This window comes from Gopherus evgoodei, chromosome 1 (genome assembly GCF_007399415.2).
Source record: "Gopherus evgoodei ecotype Sinaloan lineage chromosome 1, rGopEvg1_v1.p, whole genome shotgun sequence".
Classification (NCBI taxonomy): Eukaryota; Metazoa; Chordata; order Testudines; family Testudinidae; genus Gopherus; species Gopherus evgoodei.
The window spans coordinates 154,688,969-154,713,479 of record NC_044322.1 but is presented as its reverse complement, the minus strand read 5'-3'; the positions used below and the strand labels follow the sequence as shown (position 1 = coordinate 154,713,479).

Here is a 24,511-nt window from a genome sequence, read left to right as displayed (position 1 = left end):
AACCAAAGAATATAACCTAAGTAATACAAGTGTTAAAATACAGCATAAGGTACAAAAACAGACATACTATTTCTAGTAAGGAATGTAAATTATGGTGTTACATTTAAAAAAATCCACAATTATGTTTAGGAAATCACACAAACATAGATCACTGATTTGACTGAAATGCAGAAGTCTGTAGCAAAGCTTTGATGTTACAAAAAAAAGTTACCAAAGAATGCAAAAATTAATGTTTATTTCACCTTTGTCATATTCCCAGATCCTTTACCAATGTTACATGAGCAAGAACAACTGAAATCAGAGTATCACTAATGTTATCAAGTACGGAAACAAATAAATTAAGTCTAGCAGCCATCAGCATAGGTTACAGCAAAGACAATGCTGTATTAAGAAAATTGCTAGAAAATTCTATGCACCATACTTTTTTCCAAACCAGCAAAATATGTTACTGCATACAATGCAAATATAAAACAAGTAATTTTTTCTGTAAGGTAAAGAGATGCATTTTCTTTTCTGAATATTGTGGATAAACTATTGTATTAGTAATGTCTTACTAAGCTATTACAGAGTGGGCCAGGAAAACCTTTGTGGATTCTGGGGGTACTGTATCCTGAAATCCTTTGATTGAATAATGGTTACTTCAGCCAAAATAGAAGAAAAAATGAACACAGAAGTACAAGACAAAGGCGAATGAGACTTCTCACAAATCTTAGCAACGTTTAGATGGAAATCCAAATTTAAACGCAGTCCACTCTGCTTTTGAAGAGGCTTTGGTTCAGCTCCCAAATCTTGATTGCTTGATGCAGTCTCCTATGAAAGAATACGCAGAAGGTGTCATCTTAAACAACAAACCTATTTTTAGTGGTGGAGCCGCTCTTAGTAGCTGTGTCTGCGTGGGACTGATAGCCAAGCAGTAGCTTTGGAGGAAGTCCTGATCTTTCCTTGTATCCTCTCCCTATATGCGTAACAGGATCCCTGTTTTCACATTCAGTTGTCCATATTGCTGTTTTATCGCCCTTAGCTCTAACATTAACTGCTCCACATACATCATCTCTTTAGTCATCAAAGGACTGTCCGATAAGGCACAGCAGTGTCTATAGCCAGAAGGGATCAAGATCATTTTGTCTCTGCTGTTTAGTTAGTGTAATTAGCCATCGGCCTCCTCGCTTATTTTTCTCATCTTCCCACAGAGGTTCAATCCTATCCTTAAAAAGTGAGTAGTCACAGCCAGGCATTAAATTACTAGAGAGCTGGATATGATTGTATAAAGCCCCAAAATCTTCAACAGTATCAAACTTTGAGATAAGACAAAGGTTTGCTTGCCAGGTTTTGCTTTTCTTTTTTGAAGAACCAGAGTGCCCACCTGTTTTGTAGTGGATGCTTAATGTCCTGTTCAGGGCTGGCAACCTCCTGAGCTGGTGCTGTTTCAGTTTTTTCTTCTTCTGAAGTCTGAGGATTGGGAGTGGTTTCTGGTTCCACCATCTTAGATCGATGTTTGTTCGGGGTCTGATGTAGCACTGGCTTGCAGGATCTCACTGAACGTGCCATCCAAAGTCATTCTTTTTGTCCTCCTTATCTGGCTCAAGCATTCTGTGAATATAGAGGATGGACCCCTCAAGGCCTTAATGGCAGCGGCTATAGTTAAAACAGGCAGCGGTACCATTTTCATTATAGTCACAACGGAAAGTGAAAGTTAAGATTCAGAATTAGGAGGGAATTGCTTGGTTGCATGAAACTGAGTATAGGGCAAAGGCACTATTTTCCACAGGCGGCAGTGATTTTGGCTGATATCTGACTCCTGAGGGAAACAAGCACAGAGAGCACAGCTGCTGCTGGTGTCTGAAGCCACTGGGGCTTGTATTTGTAAGCCTGTTTACTGCAACAGTGGTGGCTGAATTTACTGCAGAGTAGTGTGAGAGAGTGCCCTACAGTGGAGAAAGAAGTAAGGCTGCCATCCCTAGAAACCTTTGGGAGAGGATTGCAGAGTACCTCCGTGAAAGCTTCATCAGGATCACTCAGAAGGATTCAAGGAACATCACTGTATACGTAAACTGCACTGCATGGCCCCTTTGCCTAACCCTACAGGGGAGTGAAAAGCAGATAGCAATACCTTCTGTAGTTGTGCTGCTACCTCTTCTGCTACGAATAAATTAATGAAAAATTGACAGCTGTGTCCTGCTAAGTTGGAATTGCCAAGACCATAATGGGAGATTTACAGACTTACCAAAGTATCCTTTCCCGTCATTGGGCTCACCCATGCTTAACTGCTGGGACTGACTGGAGTGTGGTGGAGTCTCAAAGAGGTCTTGGCTCATGGCATAACTGATCCCCCTGGTTTCATGACCTGCTTCTTCTTCGTCCTTCCTGCTCACAGTGGGGATCTGTGTCCCGGGCTCTTCAGAGGTATCCATGGTGGCGTGTGGGGTGATAGAATATCTGCCAAGTATGGCTTTGTAAAAGCATCAGGTCTGTGGCTCAGCACTGGATTGACTGTTGGCCTTCCGGGCCGCCTGATATGCCTGACGCAGTTCCTTCATTTTCGTGCAGCCCTGCTGCTGGTCCTTGTTTACCTCTTTTCCTGCATCTCCTGTACAATCTGCTTGTAGATGTCCATGTTTCTGCTGATGGTCTGTAGCTATGCCTTCACAGTCTCTTCTCTCCACAGGCCTGGGAAATCCAATATCTCCTGTCAACTCCAAGCTGGAGCTTGGCTGGAATGTGTAGCTGGCATGGTGATATGCAGTTGCATAGAACTAAAGAGGTGCCAAGATGGACAATCAGGAAACAGCATTTCAAAAATTCTCAGGGCTTTAAGGGAGGGGCCTCTGTGACCCCTGGGCAGTGGAGTTCACAATGGTGACGAGATCGGTCAGTGTCAGAAATTGTGGGATAGCTGCTGGAGGACTGTTAGGGTCAACATAAATAATGCAGTGTCTAAATTCTCACTGTGTTGATCTCAGTAAATTGACTGTGACTTGGGGAGGTGGTATTACTGTGTCGCTGTAAAGGGTAATTATGTCAGTTGGAGACAAATTTAAGTTAGACACATGCACAGCTAGGTCAAGGCCAGGTAGCTTACCTTGACCTAACTTTGTAGTGTAGACTAGGCCTGGTTCCCTTAAAGATAAACTCTGTTTGTGATTGATTGTGGAAGCTAATTGATGTCTCAACATCTGTTCTCTTGCAGATATTGTTTGATACTCAGGCTCCATTAGTTGCCATCAACAAACTTCCAACTGTGCCAATGCTGGGTCTGACTCAACGCATCAACATTGCTTATCAGTGTTTCTCAATCCTGCCACAGTCACCCACGCACATCAGGCTGGCTTTTAGGAATATGTACTGCATTGACATCTACTGCCGGAGCCGTGGGGTGGTGGCAATACGTGATGGAGCATATAGTCTTTTTGACAATAGTAAAATAGTTGAAGGTTTTTACCCTGCACCAGGACTAAAGGTAATTGGTCTTGTGTTTTCTGGCGTCTTGTGGAATCATCACTCATTGTTCCATTGTGTAGGTTGAGATGAGCTTTTCATTTAAAGCCAATTTATGTGTGAAGTATATGCTGTATCGCCTCAAAATTACAGCACTTACTCTTTTTTTGAGCACAGAATTTTCTGGTTTACAAGTAAATTGGTTAATTACTATAAATTTATTTTAACTCAGAATGTGTCCAACAAGAAACTTAACTCTCAATGTGAGACTTTTTTTTGGTTTTTTTTGTTTTTTTCCTCTTTCCCCTGAATGATTTTATTAATGAAATACTGCAGACACTTAAGGCTTCTTTCATAGTTAAACCTCACTGAAATCTTGTGCCAAAGCTACTTTTAAAGACTTTTTTTAGGATTGATGGTAATTTTCCCCCATTCTTCATAGTTGAACACTTCTTCAGCAGGGGCTGATGGATAATTTTATATTTCAGAAAAGCCTATGTAGAACTGCCCTCTTTGAAAAGGCTATAGTCTCCCATTGTTCTCAGTAGGACTGACGCCAGAGGCTGCTCTTAAAGATGATGGCTGACTTGGCTCTCACTGGAAACAATGGGAGGCAGTGGCCCTTGTGAAAGAGGGCCTCTATGCTTCAGTCCTAGTGAGAAATGGGAATGGCAGCCATTTTTCAAGAGGGCAATTTCTGAATTTTCTGAAAGATTTTTTTATGCACCAGCCTCTGTCAGAAACTTTCAGTTAGGAAAATTAATAGCAAAGAATCAACACTAGTGATAAATATTTTTCTTCAGCATCGACCCTTGCTCCAGATCTACACAGACAGTTGGAGACGAAATGGGAGTCTATAGTGGGGAAGGGGACAGGAAGGAGGGGGAAGACTGGTGTGCTTGTGTATAGGGGAATGTAAGAGGTGCAGGAGAGAGAGAGAGGGGAAAATGGGTGTGCAAGAGGGAATGAGGAATTGGGGATGTGTGCAGGGTATCCTGGGAGGTGCACGGGGGAATTAGGAGTATAAATTCCCAGTACACCTCTACCCCAATATCACGCTGTCCTTGGGAGCCAAAAAAAATCGTACCACGTTATAGGTGAAACCACGTTATATAGAACTTGCTTTGATCCACTGGAGTGTGCAGCCCCCTTCTCTCCCCCCCGCCCCCCGTGAGCACAGCTTTACTGCATTATATCTGAATTCTTGTTATATTGGGTCGCGTTATTTTGGGGTAGACGTGTATTTTCTATTGCTCAGGCAATGCGAAGCAGCTCAGAATGTAGTTTAACTGGTCAGCATGCTCTGCTCCAGCTGAGCATAAAGCAGCTAGAGCAGACAAGTGAATACAGCAATTTAAAGTTTTTAATGTTAAGGCTGATGCTTCATGTCATTAGAAAGCTCTCATGGCACCATTCTCTTTGGGTTTATTTTTTATACTGATCATGTAAATTTTTAGGGGGAAGGGAAAGGGAAATTCTTAGGCAAGCTATGTTAAGATGGTTTTATGGTTGAAAGTACTTTTATCAATAAATAGTAAAATACATCACAGGGATTTTGCCATTTTAAATAAACCCAAATATGGTAAAGTATTGAACAGTTTGCATAGAGTTAAGATTGTGTGAGTGCCATGTAGTGACATAAGTGTGGGGTAGAAACGGGGTTGGGGGGAGGAAAAAATCAGACTGTAAAAATCAGTTTAGTATAATCCAGGACCAATAACACTAAAATACCTTAACGTGTGATTATTGCTTAGTGACATCGTAAGGCAGAGTTTAAAGTTCTCTGGATACCTGCATTTCTGTAGGCTAACAAGTTGGGATTTATTTTTGATCAAATTAAGTAAGGTTCTGTGGGCACTCAATGGTATTATAGGGTCTTTCTTTAAAGAAGAGAAGAATCTCTTGAAATGACACCGGCTGATTTGATCATAATTCCTCCAAGTAAATTGTATCTTCCAGAAATGTATGTGTGTGTGTGTGTGGAGGGGGGGGGGGGTTGCTGTTTTTAATTTTTTAATGAAACTTCCAGTGACTAGCTGTGCTCTTACCCTTTTTTATATCTGTTTTTTATAAGCCATTGATTCTGGGAATTAGTGCTGTGCATAAATGTCCTTTAGTTGTGCTAGAAACCTCTTTTCAGCTAAATATTTGATATCCTTAGTAGTCAAATTCATTGTCTTTCCTGTGCCCATTGGCTAAAAAACAAAAATTTCAAAGCCTTCTAGGAAATCGGCTTTTGGTCAGGGGACACTGGGAAGGCATATGCCTTTCCAGTTTACTTGACCTTCTTCTTGAGGATACCTTCTAAGTGAAAGGTTCATTTCTATTTGAGGAGGTGAAAAAGGGAATTGTTGTAAAGATAAATTTTACATTTGCAAAATTATAAATACAAGTACATCTTAACTGACAGTCCTATCTAAATACAGAATCTTTATAAAATTATTGTTCAGTGACTAGTATGTGATGATTCCTATACATTTACTTCAAATTATTATGTCCTTTATTTTATTTCTTGGTTAATGGTTACCTTTAAGTTTTAAACCTTTTTGAGAGCTATATGGCTTTGAAAATGTTATAGGTCTTCCTGAGTTTGATTTAACCAATATTGAGTCAGTTTTTTTGTATTTGATAGCTGGACACTTAGATTTCCATCTTTTGATAATAGTTTGGCACAAGCCAGTAGAACTTGACAGGAAGAGGGTTGTTTTGCCAAAACTTCTGTGTGAATAAACTTGTACTGATCTAGAAAACTGGAGTTGCTTAAAACATTTACTACCTTTTTAATAGGAGATTGGTATGAAAGGCTACTGAATTTTGCGGGTGAACTTGCAAACAGCAACAGCAACAGTTTCTTAGTAACCAAATTGGTTTTTGACTTCCTGATCTTCTGAATTGTATTTCAAGTAATGGAATTTATATTTTAATCTAAGGATAACATAATAAGTTATAAATAGCACACATACACTACTGCTATTGATACTTAGATCAATTATAAGTATAGAATTGCTGTTAGGCATGTAATAAATTTATAATAATCAAATATATCCACAGACATTCCTGAACATGTTTGTTGACAGCAATCAAGACGCACGAAGACGATCTGTAAATGAGGATGATAATCCACCTTCTCCTATTGGAGGGGACATGATGGATTCATTGATATCACAGCTTCAACCCCAACAATCACAGCAACAGGTAAAATGTAGGCAAAATAATAAAACTACAAGTTACACTGTATCTCCATTGTTCTCCATTATTATATCTACCTTTTTAGAAAAATGTATGTGTTGTGTCTTCCTCGAGAGGGGTGGGAATAGCAGATGAAAGGTGAGTATAAACTATGCTGCCCTGGAATAGCCCTTGGAAGATTTATTCATGTTTTAAAATGTATGTTTACTTTGAGATAGCATAGATTCATAGACTCTAAGACTGGAAGGGACCTCGAGAGGTCATCGAGTGCAGTCCCCTGCCCTCATGGCAGGACCAAATGCTGTCTAGACCATCCCTGATAGACATTTATCTAACTTATTCTTAAATATCTCCAGAGGTGGAGATTCCACAACCTACCTAGGCAATTTATTCCAGTGTTTAACCACCCTGACAGTTAGGAACTTTTTCCTAATGTCTAACCTAAATCTCCCTTGCTGCAGTTTAAGCCCATTGCTTCTTGTTCCATCATTAGAGGCTAAGGTGAACAAGTTTTCTCCCTCTTCCTGATGACACCCTTTTAGATACCTGAAAACTGCTATCATGTCCCCTCTCAGTCTTCTCTTTTCCAAACTAAACAAACCCAATTCTTTCAGCCTTCCTTCATTGGTCATGTTCTCAAGACCTTTAATCATTCTTGTTGCTCTTCTCTGGACCCTCTCCAGTTTCTCCACATCTTTCTTGAAATGCGGTGCCCAGAACTGGACACAATACTCCAGTTGAGGCCTAACCAGCGCAGAGTGGAGCGGAAGAATGACTTCTCGTGTCTTGTTTACAACACACCTGTTAATGCATCCCAGAATTACGTTTGCTTTTTTTGCAACAGTATCACACTATTGACTCATATTTAGCTTGTGGTCCACTATGACCCCTAGATCTCTTTCTGCCATACTCCTTCCTAGACAGTCTCTTCCCATTCTGTATGTGTGAAACTGATTGTTCCTTCCTAAGTGGAGTACTTCGCATTTGTCTTTATTGAACTTCATCCGGTTTACCTCAGACCATTTCTCCAATTTGTCCAGATCATTTTGAATTTTGACCCTGTCCTCCAAAGCAGTTGCAAACCCTCCCAGTTTGGTATCGCCTGCAAACTTAATAAGCGTACTTTCTATGCCAACATCTAAGTCGTTGATGAAGATATTGAACAGAGCCGATCCCAAAACAGACCTGTGCGGAACCCCACTTGTTACACCTTTCCAGCAGGATTGGGAGCCATTAACAACTACTCTCTGAGTACGGTTATCCAGCCAGTTATGCACCCACCTTATAGTAGCCCCATCTAAATTGTATTTGCCTAGTTTATCGATAAGGATATCATGCGAGACCGTATCAAATGCCTTATTGAAGTCTAGGTATACCGCATCCACCGCTTCTCCCTTATCCACATGACTCGTTATCCTATTAAAGAAAGCTATCAGATTGGTTTGACACGATTTGTTCTTTACAAATCAATGGTGGCTATTCCCTATCACCTTACCACCTTCCAAGTGTTTGCAGATGATTTCTTTAATTACTTGCTCCATTATCTTCCCTGGCACAGAAGTTAAACTAACTGGTCTGTAGTTTCCTGGGTTGTTTTTATTTCCCTTTTTATAGATGGGCACTATATTTGCCCTTTTCCAGACTTCTGGAATCTCTCCCGTCTCCCATGACTTTCCAAAGATAATAGCTAGAGGCTCAGATATCTCCTCTATTAACTCCTTGAGTATTCTAGGATGCATTTCATCAGGCCCTGGTGACTTGCAGGCATCTAACTTTTCTAAGTGATTTTTAACTTGCTCTTTTTTTATTTTATCTTCTAAAGCTACCCCCTTCCCATAAGCATTCACTATGTTAGACATTCCTTCAGACTTCTCAGTGAAGACCGAAACAAAGAAGTCATTAAGTATCTCTGCCATTTCCAAGTTTCCTGTTACTGTTTCTCCCTCATCACTGAGCAGTGGGCCTGCCCTGTCCTTGGTCTTCCTCTTGCTTCTAATGTATTGATAAAAAGTCTTCTTGTTTCCCTTTATTCCCATAGCTAGTTTGAGCTCATTTTGTGCCTTTGCCTTTCTAATCTTGCCCCTGCATTCCTGTGGTGTTTGCCTATATTCATCCATTGTAATCTGACCTAGTTTCCATTTTTTATATGACTCCTTTTTATTTTGTAGGTCATGCAAGATCTTGTGGTTAAGCCAAGGTGGTCTTTTGCCACATTTTCTATCTTTCCTACCCATCGGAATAGCTTGCTTTTGGGCCCTTAATAGCGTCCCTTTGAAAAACTGCCAACTCTCCTCAGTTGTTTTTCCCCTCAGTCTTGATTCTCATGGGACCTTATCTATCAGCTCTCTGAGCTTACCAAAATCCGCGTTCCTGAAATCCATTTTCTCTATTTTGCTGTACTCCCTTCTACCCTTCCTTAGAATTGCAAACTCTATGATTTCATCATAGATAGCACATAGCATGTTGACTGCCATTCAGGAGAATCATTCAATATGTCTTATTTAAAACAGAAAAGGAGCATGTAATCGAGGGGAAACAATGTGGTCCTAAAATACAAGAGTTTTTTGGTACCCTGAGGGCCTGTATTGGATTTTTGGTCTTTGGAGGGTGGAAATGAAGAAGAGGGTTAGATGTGTAAAGGTGGTGGTTATGTGGTTTGAAGGAAGGGCATAAAGACTTCTTCAAAAACTGTGGAACAAAGTAACAAGCCCTGAATAAGGAGGTGTGAAAACTTGGATGCTATGGTGTTAAGTTGATTAGACAGATCTGATAATCAAACTACCATCAGTTTTTTGCCAAATCTATTAATATTAGTACTTAGTAGATTCAGCGTGAAATCATTGAAGACTTCCATTTTACTGTGTTGACACTTTCAGCCATTTGCAAAACAGGCAGGAGCATCAGGAGCTTACCCTCTTACTTCACCACCCACATCTTACCACAACACAGTGACCCCATCTCCTTCCATGATGCATACACAGTCACCAGGTAAGATCGCTCTCAATTCTAGATTGGCAATAGATGTTATGGAATGTACACTTCTTTATATTCTAAAGACTAGTATGATTTATGGCATACTTCTCTCATAAAGTGACCTTCTGTTACTTGAGACATGCACAGTGTGGATGGTCTTAGCTGTGCTGCATGTGAGCTCTGCATGAACATCAGCCATGGTTCTGGAATTGGCATTTACTGTGCTTGCATAACATGTAATATTTTTACAGGCTCCTAAATTGGTCAAATCAAACATCTTCACTTAAAGGTCCTTTTCTGAAAAGGCTGTTTCCGCTTTCTACTCCCAGACATTTACACTTGGATGGAGACCAAAACGAAGTGTAAACTTCAAGAAGTTTTATAAGCACCTGAGAACAGAGCTTAAACTGGAAATAGTTATGCAATCTTAACTGTAGTTATGTTGATGCGCCTGCTGTAACAAGGAAAAACATTATACCTATTACCTAACAATATCACGCATTGCACATGTAGAATGTACCGTAGAGTGTACCAAAAAATTTCTAGTTCACATTTGCCTTTGAAGAAGGATTGGTTACTGTATAAATTAGTATCCTGTCTGCTCAGTAACAGTTCATGGTTGCTGGTTCATGTCCAAGATGCAGCTTCTGGGGATAAAGGTCACTCTGAAAACTCTAGTATGAACTGTTTCTTTGCTATTGGTTTACTCAAGCTTTTGAAAGAAATGTAGGAAATATAATGAATTGCTGTTTGTGTCTGGATGTCTTTATTAGGAAATCTGCATGCTGCAAGCTCCCCTAGTGGTGCTTTGAGAGCTCCATCACCAGCATCATTTGGTCCAACTCCTTCACCTTCCTCCCTTGGAATAACAATGGGACAAACAGCTAATTTTACCAGCCCACATGGTGAGTCTTGTACTAGTACATCTCTATATTGACATGAAGAGTAAACTGTTTCTTAAAATTAAGCCCTGTCTGTGCAGGCTTAGGGACTAGGTAGGTGAGGTAATATCTTTTATTGGACCAACTTCTGTTGGTGGAAGAGACCAGCTTTTGAGCTACACAGAGCTCTTCTTCAGGTCTGGAGATTTACACTGTTTGGAATAATGAGTGTTCAGCAATTGGCTTGAATTAGGAGTTTGTGTGGATGTGGATTTTCTTGGTAATTGTAGCCATACAAATGCTTTCAACAACTTTTAGGTGGTGTTGCTAGTCTATTGAAAATTAAGTACAGTAACTCCTCACTTAATGTTGTAATAATGTTCTTGAAAAATGCAACTTTAAGCGAAACAATGTGAAGAGAATTCAGTTTCCCCATAACAATTAATGTAAGGGGAAGGGGGGGAGAGTTAGGTTCCAGGGAATTTTTTTTGCCAGACAAAAGACATTATATACATATACAGCATAAGTTTTAAACAATTTTAAACAATTTAATACTGTAATCAGCAATGATGTTTATGAAGCTTGGTTGAGGTGGTGGAGTCAGAGCGTGAAAGAGGATGGCTCGTCCAGTTGCTCCTCTTGCTGTTCTTTCCAAAGTGCCGGATGGGGGGTGCTCCAACCCCTCCCCCGAGCATTCTACGTCCTCTCCCTTCCCCTCCAGCCTCCTGAATGCTGAAAAACCCCTCCCACCCACTGCAATCAGCTGTTTCGGGATGTTTTGGAGGTTCAGGAGGGAAGGCTGCGCATTAAATCCTCACTCCTCCCCTCAGAGCCTCTTGAATGCTGGGAATCAGCTGATTGCTGCAGGCAGGAGGTGCGGGGAGGGAAAGGGGGAGTTGCTGATCTCTGGGGCTGTCGGTGGGGGGGGGGAGGTGCTGGGGGGTGGTGGAGGGGAGCTGATGGGGAGGCTGCTGGCCTATCTTGGTTCCAGGGCCCCAAGGCCAAACAATGTTGTAAGCAAATATTGTGCAACTTTAATTAATAATAATAATAATAATAATAATAATAATAATAATTGGAGATATACCAATCTCCTAGAACTGGAAGGGACCTTGAAAGGTCATCGAGTCCAGCCCCCTGTCTCCACTAGCAGGACCAGTTTTTGCCCCAGATCCCTAAGTGGCCCCCTCAAGGATTGAACTCAACCTGGGTTTAGCAGGCCAATGCGCAAACCACTGAGCTATCCCTTCCCCCCTTGAGCGTGTTCTCTAATAGATCAATAATATAATAACATAACAAAACAACGTTAACCGGAACAATGTTAAGTGAGCAGTTACTGTACCAATCACTCACTGCCCCTTACTAATGTGGGAAAAATTGACGTAGACTATCATGCAGTATCACTAAGAGGCCATGGTTTCAGCTGAATTTAATTACTTTACCCTGTATCTTTAAATGTAAAACAACTTCAGTTAATTACCTTCACATGCAGCTTGAATCAAAAAGGGAAGTAATTGAGAACAGGCTGAAGAGATTCAGTAACTTAAAACTTGAAAATTGTTGACCAAGTCTTCTTGTTTTCCAGTGCACAAAAAAGTACAACTGATCCTTCCCCCCACCCCTTTCTGTTACTTGGAAAACTCTATTCAAATTACTTCCTCTATAATTACAGTATGTCAGATTCTGCTCTCTATGGCACCACTACTACTTAAATCACCAAACTTAAGAGTGGAATTTATTTTTCAGCATATCAGTTAAGTAACTGAGAAACAGTCTGTTGTAGACACTACAGTCTGATATGTTCTTAGGCAAATACACGAATGGATTTTATTATGGAACTTTACTACAGTGAAGTGAAGTGACTGAGGCATTTTCCTGAGTAAACTACACCCTTTGTCTTTCACTGTGTCCAGCTTTCGTACAGTTAGTGGGAGGTAGAGACCTGCTGTAGTCAGTGGGACTCTGCATGGAAGAATCCCTTTGCAGAATCTAGTCCGTAACTACTAGAATTTAAAATAGAAGAAGTTTACACATTTATTATTTTGCCTTTAAATTTAATTCCTTAAAATGCTTACATCTTACATACAGCTACAGATGGAGTATGAGATAAAAGGAAGTGGATGCTATGTGTCATATTGGTATTTTACACTGAGTTTTTGAATACTTTGTTTGAAATCATTGTGTGTGATCCATATTTTCTATGACTTAAGAAAAGCTTTAATTAAAAAAATAACCTTGAGAATTTCACAGGTACCATAGACCCTAGTTCACCCTACACAATGATGTCGCCCAGTCAGCGTGCAGGGAATTGGCCAGGATCTCCTCAAGTGTCTGGTCCCTCACCGGCTGCACGCATGCCTGGAATGTCACCAGCCAATCCTTCTCTCCATTCTCCAGTCCCAGATGCCTCTCATTCCCCACGAGCTGGAACAAGTTAGTTATATTTAACAGTATTATAATTGTGAAGCACTTAAAGTTAATATTTCTAGTGCCATCTCTTTTGTAGCATTCCTTATTTTTATCTGCTACCCTTTTGTAGTAAAATAATACTCTGCTACATTTATGCATTTATTCTGGCCCAGCGTGAGTCTTAAATAATTAATAAAAATGGAAAGCAAGTCAAATCATGGTTAGCACTGGATCTATTTTTATCTGGTTCTGAAGGTTTTTTGTTTATTTACTGAGCTGTTGAAACTGAATATTTGTGTTTAAGCCTTTGATACCTCAAGGTGGGGAGAAGTCCAGATGAATAGCAGTAGTGTGAAGAAAATCTGAAAGTACATATGAGTACAAGAATAGTAAAATGTCACACTTCAACACTGTAAAATGGTCTTGGCAAGATTGGTTTAACTATACTTCTTGATCACTTCTGCCAACTGATTGAGAACAAAGTTACCATCTGCTGGCTCACCCCTAACCTCCGAAGCTTGGGAGAGAGAAAAGGGCCGATATACTATTTGCTAACATTACGAGATTCTCTTCAGGGGTTCAGTATAATGGTCGTAACTACTTCACTTTGTTGCTATAGCTGGGCCTAAGTTGTATGGCAACTAGTGCTGTAAATCCCCTTGAGGAGGAACTACCTGGGAAGATTGGAGTTTGTGTCCAGTTTTGGGCTCCCCACTACAGAAAGGATGTGGACAAATTGGAGAAAGTCCAGCGGAGGGCAACAAAAATGATTAGGGGGCTGGAGCACATGACTTATGGGGAGAGGCTGAGAGAACTGGGGTTATTTAGTTTGCAGAAGAGAAGCGTGAGGGGGGGTGGGATTTGATAGCAGCCTTCAACTACCTGAAAGGGGGTTCCAAAGAGGATGGAGCTTGGCTGTTCTCAGTGGTGGCAGATGACAGAACAAGAAGCAATGGTCTCAAGTTGCAGTGTGGGAGGTCTAGGTTGGATGTTAGGAAACACTATTTCACTAGGAGAGTAGTGAAGCACTGGAATGGGTTATGTAGGGAAGTGGTGGAATCTCCTTCCTTAGAGGTTTTGAAGGCCCGACTTGACATAGCCCTGGCTGGGATGATTTAGTTGGTGTTGGTCCTGCGTTGAGCATGGGATTGAACTAGATGACCTCCTGACGGTAATATTCTATGATTCTATAAGATGAAGGAAAGATGAGTCTTTAAATATATGAAATTGGCAGGATGAAACTTCTACTTTCATGGTAACACTATTAGTCTTGTTGTTACCTCTTCCTCCAAACCCATCCCCATTTACTTCTGGGTTTTGTCCATTAGTTCCATCCTGTCTGACACCCTGCGCACTCTCTGGGGCAAGGACTGTCATCTTTGTTACTTTTTTGTATAGTGTCTTCCAAAAATTTGAAAACATTACTTGCAGTCAAACTCTGTACACTTTCAATAAGTGAGAATTTTTCTATTTCCATCAGGTTCCCAAACAATGCCAACTAATATGCCTCCACCTCGTAAACTACCTCAGCGCTCCTGGGCTGCATCTATCCCCACAATCCTCACTCACAGTGCCTTGAATATTCTGCTGCTGCCCTCTCCTACTCCTGGGCTTGTACCAGGACTAGCCGGCAGCTATCTTTGCTCCCCTCTAGAGCGATTTCTAGGATCAGTTATTATGAGGCGACACCTTCAGAGGATCATCCAGCAAGAAACGGTACTTAAATGATTAATTTGTAACCCCAACTATTGACTTTCAAGTGTAACTTTCTAAACAGTAGTTTGTCGCATGATTGCATTGTAGGTCTGCTTCATAATAAATCACAAACTATTCTGTCTGAATTGTAATTGCTTTCAGCATCTCAGAAAAAGAGAAAGTAGGAACAGATATCCAGAATGTTGCCACTGATAAATGTTTCCAACTTTCTAGTTGAAACACCATACACCTTCAACATCTATTTTGAAGAGCTGTTTAAAATAGATCTAGAATAAATGAAGTCCAGTGATTAGAGTAGGGGTTGAAGAGTCAGAATTCCTTTGTGTTCTATTCCTGGCTCTCTCACTAACTCAAGTGTGAACTTAAGAAAAAGTACTGCATCTCCTTGCCTCAGTTCTTTTCATCAATACGATGAGTGTTATACTTGCCTAACCCTCACATCTGGGATGTGAGGGCTTAATTCTAGTAAATCTCTCCATAAATATAGAGGATCTCAGAACTTACATTTTAACTTTCTTACATATGCTTTTCATGCTGTTGGCAAAGTGAAACAATATTGTATCAGTCTATTAATACAGTTTAACACAATTTAATCCCCTCCAAATTTAGGCTGACCATATTCTGAAGCCCTTAACTTCAGGGAAACCCACACTTCTAGATGTGGAGTCTCCTACTTATCTGACAACATTAAATATCTGGTCCCTCTGTGTAGGCACTTGTGTCCCCATCACAGTAGTATCTGAGTTCTTGATAAATTACCTTTCCTAGCTGTATGCAAAATATTGTGAGATTTCTCCTCCCTTCCCTTGCCCTCTTCCCCCACCCCTCAAAAAAGGGAAACTGCAGCCATATAACGTGATAGCTGTTCTTTTAAAAAATGAATAAATAAAAGATGATGAGGGGGGCCCAGATCTTCTGATACCCAGTCCCCCCCAGGTGTAGCAGGGTGGGGTGGAGAGCCATTATGGTGTCAGATTATGGATCCCGGATTTTGGGGGTGGTTATACTCTAAGTGGTGCATGGAGCAGGCTTGGGGCTGCTCTAAACTTTTCCAGCTGGCTGTACATTCTAAGGAGTCACCTCCCAGCTGGAAATGACCAGAATGCAGTGTGCTCCAGCCATACCCTCACCCCTAGGGCTGGGGAGGAAGTGCTGAAGATTCCTTCCATGCTGAAGTAATCAACAGCTGTGGAGAGGTGGTCAGTTTCTACTCCTTTGTGCTTCCAGAACAATGCAAAAGGAGCAGAGTTGGGGCTGGAATCTAGCACTGTATTATTCCTGAAGGTGATGTTTTTATATGGCCAAATCTTAATTGGTGCTCTTGTTAAAAGAAACAGCCTTCACAATTGGGTGGTGGTGGTGGTGGTGGTCCTGAGAAGTGAGTTTGTTGTTCTGCTGTTCCGTGAAGTACTAATTAGATGCATTGTTTCTGTTCATACAGCTACAGCTAATAAACTCCAATGAACCAGGTGTAATAATGTTTAAGACAGATGCACTGAAGTGCAGGGTTGCCCTTAATCCGAAAACCAATCAGACTTTGCAGCTAAAAGTAACACCTGAAAATGCAGGACAATGGAAGCCAGAGGAACTACAAGTTTTGGAAAAATTCTTTGAAACAAGAGTATGTACTTAAACTAGTAACATTCAGTGTCTTGTTTTGTATGTCACCTTAATATTGGCCTATTCTGCAGCTCTTATTCCTAAGTACTTCTCTTGATATCAGTGGAACTAGTGATGAGAGTAAGGGCTGCAGGATAAGAGTAGCGATTAACAGCTATGCACAGTTGTGGTGCTATGTAAATAGCAAATGGACCAGTTTTGATCTAGATGGACAGTACTAATTGGTATTATATTATCGTAGGTTGCAGGACCACCATTTAAAGCAAACACGCTAATAGCTTTTACAAAACTACTAGGCGCTCCTACGCATATCCTCAGGGACTGTGTACACATCATGAAACTGGAGTTGGTAAGTTACATTTTTTTTTAACTTTTATTGACAACATTTAGTCTGCTGAACTCCAAAGTCTGCACTTGAAATAATAAAAATCTGTTTGTGGTGACTGCAGAATGAATTCCACCCTGTAGTGTAAATTAAGATACAGAATCTAATATTAAATCTACGTAAATTCAATAAAGATTTGTTCACTGTGCTTCTTACTAAGAGGTCAACAAAAACTTGTCCTCTCCCTAGACTTGACACATTTGACGAAAATCACACAACTGTGTGTTTGTATAGTATCTTTTCATTGCTATCTCAGTGTAGATTCACAGAACCATTCTCATAGCAAGAGGAGATTTGTTAACTCTTAATTATATTTATATTAAATGTGAAATCATCTGAAAGCTTGAAGAGTCTAGCTTAAGTGTCATTTAATAGTACCAGCATGTTACAATAGTCAAACACGTTACCTTAATGTGCCTTGCTTTATTATGTTCTCTGTGGCATATTTTTAAAACAGTTCCCTGATCAAGCAAGCCAATTGAAATGGAACGTGCAGTTTTGTTTAACGATTCCTCCCAGTGCCCCACCAATTGCACCTCCAGGAACACCTGCTGTTGTGCTGAAATCCAAAATGTTGTTTTTTGTAAGTATAATAGCTGTCTTTTTATTAAAAGCTGCAGCGTGCACAGGGTCTGAAAGAAGAGCAGTGTTACTAACCAGCTAGTAGAAGGGTCAGTTCTGTAATCCTGGCTTCTGTCTGCACATGGATTGGTTATTCTTGGCTAGTAACCATGGTAGCTAAAAATGTTGCTGTTGCAAGAGGCCTAGGGTTGCATGCTGTTTTTCTATAATGCGTTCACACTTTTTTTCTTTCTGTGACTATGACCCCATTAGTATTCCTGCGGACCTTTTTTTGGCTAGTCTTCCTTCTTGCTCTGTCGATGCTGTGATTAAGTATCATAAAGTTCATTGCTTCATGCACTGCTGGTGCCATTCTGTATGTGTCCCCTCTGGTCTTCCTGTTCTTTGCTGAAACACTATGGGATAGTTGCTTGCATTTTCCCAAATGTTGTGATACAAATGTGGTCTGATGGCAGGAAAGCCACTGTGTGGACACAAACTGAACTGTGTTAATCGTCGGGTTTAGATGATGGTACCTTTAACCAGTTACAAAATCAGTTGTAACTGGCAGTGCGAATGGTCCTTAGGAGGTTATTTCAACTATAGTGTCTTGAGACTGGATGTAGATTATTCCTAATTATTGAGCTGTTATCTATGAAACCTGAAATGTGTATAAAATACAGGCCTAGAAATGTTTAAAAGTTTTGCTGCAGTGAGCAGTTCTGTTTTGGACAGAGGGCTCATATAAAATGTGAAAAACGTATTGTGTATGAAGACAATTTGGAAAGCTATGGCCACAATTAGTTTTACTTCAATACCTTTTCTAAGGTGTAGAATCTTTGTGACACCTAGTTTTTGTGTGTTACTGTATTGAAGGTGTTCCCCACATAGAGATAACGTAAAAGGTAATGAAATTAAAAAGGACCTGACTACAAGCTAGGGCTTGAAGTAGCAAGGCAACTATCCTAACATTATGTGTATCTGAAAAATACTGTTTCATCTTAATGCACTCTTTATTTTTTTTGTTTTACTCACAGCTTCAGTTAACACAGAAAACTACAGTCCCACAGGAAGCCGTTAGTATTATTGTCCCAATCATTTATGATATGGCTTCAGGTACAACGCAACAGGCAGACATTCCCAGGCAGCAGAACTCTTCCATTGCTGCTCCCATGTTGGTTAGCAGTATTCTAAAGAGGTTTGCAGAACTGAATTCTCCACGACCAGGTACTGTACATATCCAGTAGACAGAACTCAAGAAGTATTCAGACTTAAGAATAAGTGGGATTTAGTTTTAGTGATTTGTAATGCATGTCTTTGTGGAGAGAGGATCGATCAGCCTTTCTTAAGGTGATCTGCAGGTCCTGATAGGGTTAATTTATGTGGTGTTGATTACTATTGAGACCGTACCAGTTATTTGTGCCAGAGGGTTGTATTAACGGCACAAGCTAGTTTACTGTTTTGTCTAGGAGGTAGAATGCATGTATTTTGACATGGCTTATGCTACTGCAGTCACAGCTGAGTGGACTCAGTGTAAATAACAATTGCAATGCTGTGGTAAAACATCTGATTTCATGGTTTACCATAGGTTAATAAACCATTTCAATAGAATAGCATAAAGATATATTAAAGCACTGATCAAACACTGTCCATGTATCATGAAGAATGAAAAATGATCTGAGTGATTGTTTGCTGAATGTACGCTCTGCCAGTGTTGTAATGCGTGCAGTGAAAACTTTCACTTTCTACCAAATGTGCTGTGAAGCTCTTGCATGTAAGTTGTTTCTAAGAATGAAAATTGTTTGTTTTGCTGCAACATTTTTATTTAACCACTTTTAAAAAACACACTTTTTTTAAAACACACCCCGATAGGGTTTAAATGGTGAACTCAAAGGGTGATTTCTGCTTCTGTTCTAAGTATTTATATATCTTAATCTAATTCACAATACTTTTGTTATGCTTGATGCTTTATTTGAAGTGACAGAATTTTAGAATGTTAACATTGGTAGAGATGTACCTATTTTGATGGTAATCATGCTACGTTCACGTTAATATTGCACCTTCTGTCATATTAAACTTACTAGCAATGTAGATGAGTAGGGGGGAAAACAAACAAGGCTTGGGCAAGGCTTCCCAGACCTCATAGGGTCCTCTACTTTAATTCCTTCTGTGGCTTGACTCTTATCCTGTGTTAGACACTTTCTGAGAACTAGCAGGATGAGGAAGAGGGCAATTGAACTCTCAAAAATAACTTTGAACTTGCAATTTCATTTTTCCAAGGGTCATGTGTGAGAGATCAGTCCTACGCCACCTCCCCATTTGTAGATTTAAAGATAAATAGGTTTGGGCACTTTATTACTGAGCATGATGTTACATATAACAGGACATGTTTGTTCCACTTAACTAACCAAACATAATTGTTTTGTTTAAAATTAATAGGTGATAATCTTGATGTTTTGGAATAACATCTTACACAGTGGTGATTTTTTTTTTTTAACAAGGAGTTTTACCCACAGGATTTCTGTACACAATAGATTTGAATGCTCAGCTGGGTAAATAGCACTCCTTCAAAAAACAAAGTTTACTGAATGTATCGGAAGAGCAAGTTCTCTTGTTGAGTACTAGTGGGGAAAAATATAGATCTTTCTCTGAGCCGAACTGTAGTATCTCAGTTCCTGAAGTTATGATTAAATGAAATCCACAGTAAAATATCGTAGGAATGCCACAGCATAGGGAACAATCTTCAAAGCTACTTGTAATGTCCAAAATTGAGATCTGTTCTTTGGTAAATTGATCAAGATAGGAAGGTGGAGCTCACCAGTTTTTGTAGCTATGACCATAGATCTTGATGAAATGAGATGGGACACAGCCCATGGAACAGAATGGGGACAAGAAAAAAGTGTATCTGAAAGGAGCTCATGTCCTCGAGTAGGATCCTAGCCAGTTAAAGAAATATATGGAGTAGGTAGGAGACATCCCTGTGTACTCCAGCCCCATTTCTACCAGGATATAGTGTCTGTATTGATGTGGTTTTAAAAAAAAAAAAAAAAAGGGGGGGGGGTTCCCTCTATTGGAAACTTTTTTGAAATGCTTGAAGCAGTTTGCTGCCATTTTAAAGGTTTAAGGCCTTTGGAAAGATGTATAGGTGGGTGGAGAGCGTTCTCCTTTTGTCTCTTTGGTGGGGTAGGAAAGGTTATACCTGTCCCCAGTGAAGGAGAGGGATAGCTAGCTGGGGACAGATCTCTTTTTTTACAGGAGGTGTGAATAAGGGTTTCCTTGCTGGGACATGACTTTTGACAAATGCTATTGCAGCTCTACCCACTAGTTGGAAGGATCCGGAGACCCAGAAACTTCCCAGCAAGGCACTAGCTCCTTCTGCTGGTCTCACTTCAAATTCCCCTGCTTGGTGAATTTTCACCACACCAGCCAGAGTGGAACGGGGACTCCCCATGTCAGGGAAAAGAGGGAGAGCTTCCTACCTGGTTTTAGCCAAGGACAGAGAATTGCACTCCCTGTATTCTAACACCTACTTCCGATCCATTGTCAGAAAACTATAGTTGTTGCAAGAATGTATCTGTAAATATGGTTTAGGAAAATGTCTCAAATTGTTTAATTTCAACAAAGACAAATACCTATTGTCTGAATGATTGTGACTATAGATGATAAATGTTCCATCTTTGTGGTTACAAAAGCATACCCACTGTAGGAATGTGATTTGCAGCAATAAAAGTGACAGGAAATGGCAAGACTAACTTACCTGTGTTATGCTCACAACTGAAATATTTGAGGAAGGATGAGACAAATGAGATGAACTGATTAAAAATCCATGAAGTAACACTTATGGTACTATTTACACTTATTGTATACTATAATCAGTGTTGCCTCATTTTGGCTGTATCTTTTACCTTGCTCTCTCTTTTTGTGAGAGAGTATTTTGTACTCAACTTCATTTTCCTTTTAATAAAATACTAGTAACTGAAAAGTGACTTTTTTGGCAGAGTTTTATTTTCAGGTACCTATTGTTAAACACTGCCTAAATCTTTGTTTCCCTGAAACGTTAACTCCTAGTGAATACGCGGTGAATCTCTTCCAGGAAAGACTTCCACCCCCACCTTCCCAAAAGGAAATCAAATACCAATTGTTCAATAAAAGATTGACCTTACATTGAAAAAAGGCAGAGAATCCCAAGAGAAACCGTATTTTGTGGACCAGTGTGGTTAAGCTTGTGCCTCGGTCCTGCAAGCTGCTCTACAAGCTGTGGGGATACCAGGGTTTGCCTGTGTGGAGGAGCTTGTAGGACCAAGGCCTTCAAACACTTCAGTTTCTTTTTTTACACTTCACCTGAGCTAACCTTTTCTAAATATCTGATTTTCACTGAGGTATTTCATTTTATTTAGCCAATTTTTGCAGCTGGTTGTACGGTGCAAGGAGATAATGACATGCCCAAAGTCATGCTGGGACTGTTTGGTTCAGCAGTTGGGATTAATGGCTCCCAGTGCACTCTGCTCTAATCATTTAGATCACACCGTGGTCCCTCAGCAGCAGGACATAACAGATCTTAATTGACACAGCTTAAGAAGCCCAAAGTTAAGTTGAGAGGAAGAATGTATCCTAAAGAACCTGACTAAGCGAAAACTTGTTGTTGTTTTAAACTCTTCATTTTTTTAAATTGTACCATACCCTTTGCTGTACATTTCTTGATGGAAAGGAATTAGAGAACTGTGTGGCCTGAGATCTGGAGTCTTGTTGGAATAAAAATGAAAATTTCTTGACCTTGTCTTGTGGTGGCTATATATTTTTATATTTTTGTCATTCTTCTGAAACAACTGTTGGGTGTCATTGCAACTGATCTGCATAAGAGGTTTCAAATAGGGACAATTTTGGGGAAACTTGTTGCTGGAAATGTTGGTTTGTTGAAACTGTTCATGAGAAGGGGTTGATTTTGAAGAATTTCCCATTTCAAAAAAATTGAGAAATTTTGAAATTGTCCATGTCCCACTTTGACATTTTTGAAACAACAGTTTCATGTTTTGTGTTAAATTTTGAAGTGAAACGTTATTTCAAGTTAACTTAAGTGAAAAGTGTTTTTTAACAAAAAGTTTCAGTTGACCCCATCTAAAACTTTTTTGCATTTCAATTTTGCCTTTTTATCCTGATTTTTAGGATGGGAATTTTTTTGACATCTTATATTCTTGTGGACAGGAAACCATTTTCCACCCGGCACTAGTTTCAAACTTCTTGTTTTTTCTTTTAAAAGTTTAGTTGCTGCTCATAATCAGCTACTATATGTAAACTTCTGTCAATTTCTTGAAGTTTTTATGAAACCAAATCTGATAAGGTGCAGCACTCGTAAGCTTTTTATGAACAGGTTACAGAAGAACTAGAAATTCCTTGTATGATAAATCATCCCATGGATTTATGACACTCAAAAGGTATTAAAGCCTTAATACTAGCTGCCACTAGTTTCTGGCAGATTTATGGCTGACCAGACACTGTGCTGAGAAATTCAGGCTGAAATTACTTTACCTGACATATTCACGAATTCTAACTCTGTTGGAGTGAATGGGTTTGGAAACTTGAACCAGAGATACAAAAACAACATTCCTGAAATGACATATTCATGCAGGCTAAGTCCCTGAGGTCAGTGGAATTTGCGTCTTAATTAGCACTGTCTTTAAGCCTCTTTCCCTTCTAAGGCCAAAACCATAGTCTAAACAATCCTTTAATGCTGGTAAACCAGCCAGTGTCGGTAAAGTATAGTTGTTTAGACTATGTTAAAGTATTACACGGTATTTAAAAATCAGAAAGCACCATGTGAGCCCAGTGTGGAGCGAGCTTGAGTAGCATACTTCGCTTGTTACAAATTAAATTGACTTAACCCCTGATTGTTTAATTCATTTTTTTCTCTGTCATGCTAACGTGTATTTTTTCCTTTTCCAGGTGAATGCACGATATTTGGAGCTGTTCGTGATTTAATGGTTAATCTTGCCCTAACCCCTGGTGGGCGCCCATAGACACTTTTAAAACAAGGCTGAAAAACAAGAGACTCAGCAGCAAAAATATCAATCTCTGAAGTAAAGCCTTCAGTTAAAAAAAGGAGAAAAGGACATTTTGACATGTTATGTTTTTTTAAAGAGCTAAATATATTAAACTGGGAAACTTTCAGGGATGCACTTTCATCAAATGATCATCAACCCGTAACTTTTATATAGTGCTCTTGTATAGTGTGTTTTAAGGGATACATTTCAGACTAGGTAATAGATTAAAGTGTCAGCTTGCCGCTAATAGATTTAATATTCTGTTTTATACTAAGATTATGGAAAATGCCAAACTTGTTTGTTGTTTTTTCTTACGTTTTGGTATAATAGAATTGGTTGGTTTGTTTTTTTTAAGGCAGATCTGTCATTTTGAATACTGTAAAACTGTGACAAACTTTATATTGAAACTGTATTTTAATATTACTGCTTTGAATCTTTAAACAAATTATTTGGGCTTGTTGTTAACATGAACCCAAAAAAGCAATATTTAATAAACTAGATAAAAAACCTTAAACTAAGATTGTATGATTTCCATGAACTTCTCCCCCTCTCTCTATTATATAACTTTAGGAAGTAAATCGTTGTAAAATGTTTGACTAAAATTTGATATATGTGTTATTGTCTTAGATGTGACACATTTTATAATTAAAAATACTATCAGGGTTTTTTTCAGCCACTTCAGATCATTTGCCTTATCTCCTACATGGCTGTTTGCGTTTTTGGCCCCATCCTTTCTCTGCCCCCAACTCTTTGGAAGAAATAATTTTGGTCCCCAACAATGACTTCTTCACTCTGCCAATAATTCTGATTATTTTTAAATCTTAAGGAAACTGTACGTACTTAATGTATCAATTCTAGTTTATAAACACTATTTAAAATATAAATTTAGTTTTCTTTTATCAAAGTGAAAAGACACAATATATACATGGCAAAGGCCACGTGATATAGTGCGAGTAGGCATTTTTTCTCAGTGCTCCTGCATTCTTGTTGTGCCTTTCATTTTAAGGACTCCACCTACTCCCCCCCCCCATACTGCTATTACTATTGAAATCCTTAATTTTGCATATAATGTTGGAATAGGGGTCAGATGGTGGAGAGAGAAGTAGAAGAATTACGAAGCAATCTTGTTTTCAAATTGTGTTCAGTGAAGTTGGACAAACTGATTCAGGAGAGCCGAAGTTGACTAAGAAAAGTGAAGAAATAACTTCATGTTTAACTTCTCAGCTTGGACACTACATTGGGAAATTGTCAAGTACAAGGAAGGTATGAAAATTTGTCAGTCTTAATGAAGTTTCTCAAATAGG

At 39.5% G+C, this 24,511-nt stretch overlaps 1 protein-coding gene and 1 pseudogene across 1 annotated transcript in view; one reads left to right on the top strand and one right to left on the bottom strand.

Moving 5' to 3' along the window:
* The window catches only part of MED14 (mediator complex subunit 14), a 62,865-nt gene extending 39,416 nt beyond the window's left edge, over window positions 1-23,449 (top strand). Inside the window, exons 21-31 of the mRNA XM_030576157.1 lie at window positions 3,188-3,457; window positions 6,487-6,630; window positions 9,501-9,612; window positions 10,371-10,502; window positions 12,729-12,911; window positions 14,368-14,603; window positions 16,045-16,224; window positions 16,465-16,572; window positions 17,066-17,191; window positions 18,207-18,396; window positions 23,110-23,449. Of these exons, the coding sequence (XP_030432017.1) occupies window positions 3,188-3,457; window positions 6,487-6,630; window positions 9,501-9,612; window positions 10,371-10,502; window positions 12,729-12,911; window positions 14,368-14,603; window positions 16,045-16,224; window positions 16,465-16,572; window positions 17,066-17,191; window positions 18,207-18,396; window positions 23,110-23,183 (1,755 nt within the window). The 3' untranslated portion in view covers window positions 23,184-23,449. The remainder of the gene's footprint in view (window positions 1-3,187; window positions 3,458-6,486; window positions 6,631-9,500; window positions 9,613-10,370; window positions 10,503-12,728; window positions 12,912-14,367; window positions 14,604-16,044; window positions 16,225-16,464; window positions 16,573-17,065; window positions 17,192-18,206; window positions 18,397-23,109) is intronic.
* On the bottom strand, window positions 16-3,166 carry LOC115657861 (annotated as a pseudogene).
* Window positions 23,450-24,511: the final 1,062 nt, after the last annotated feature.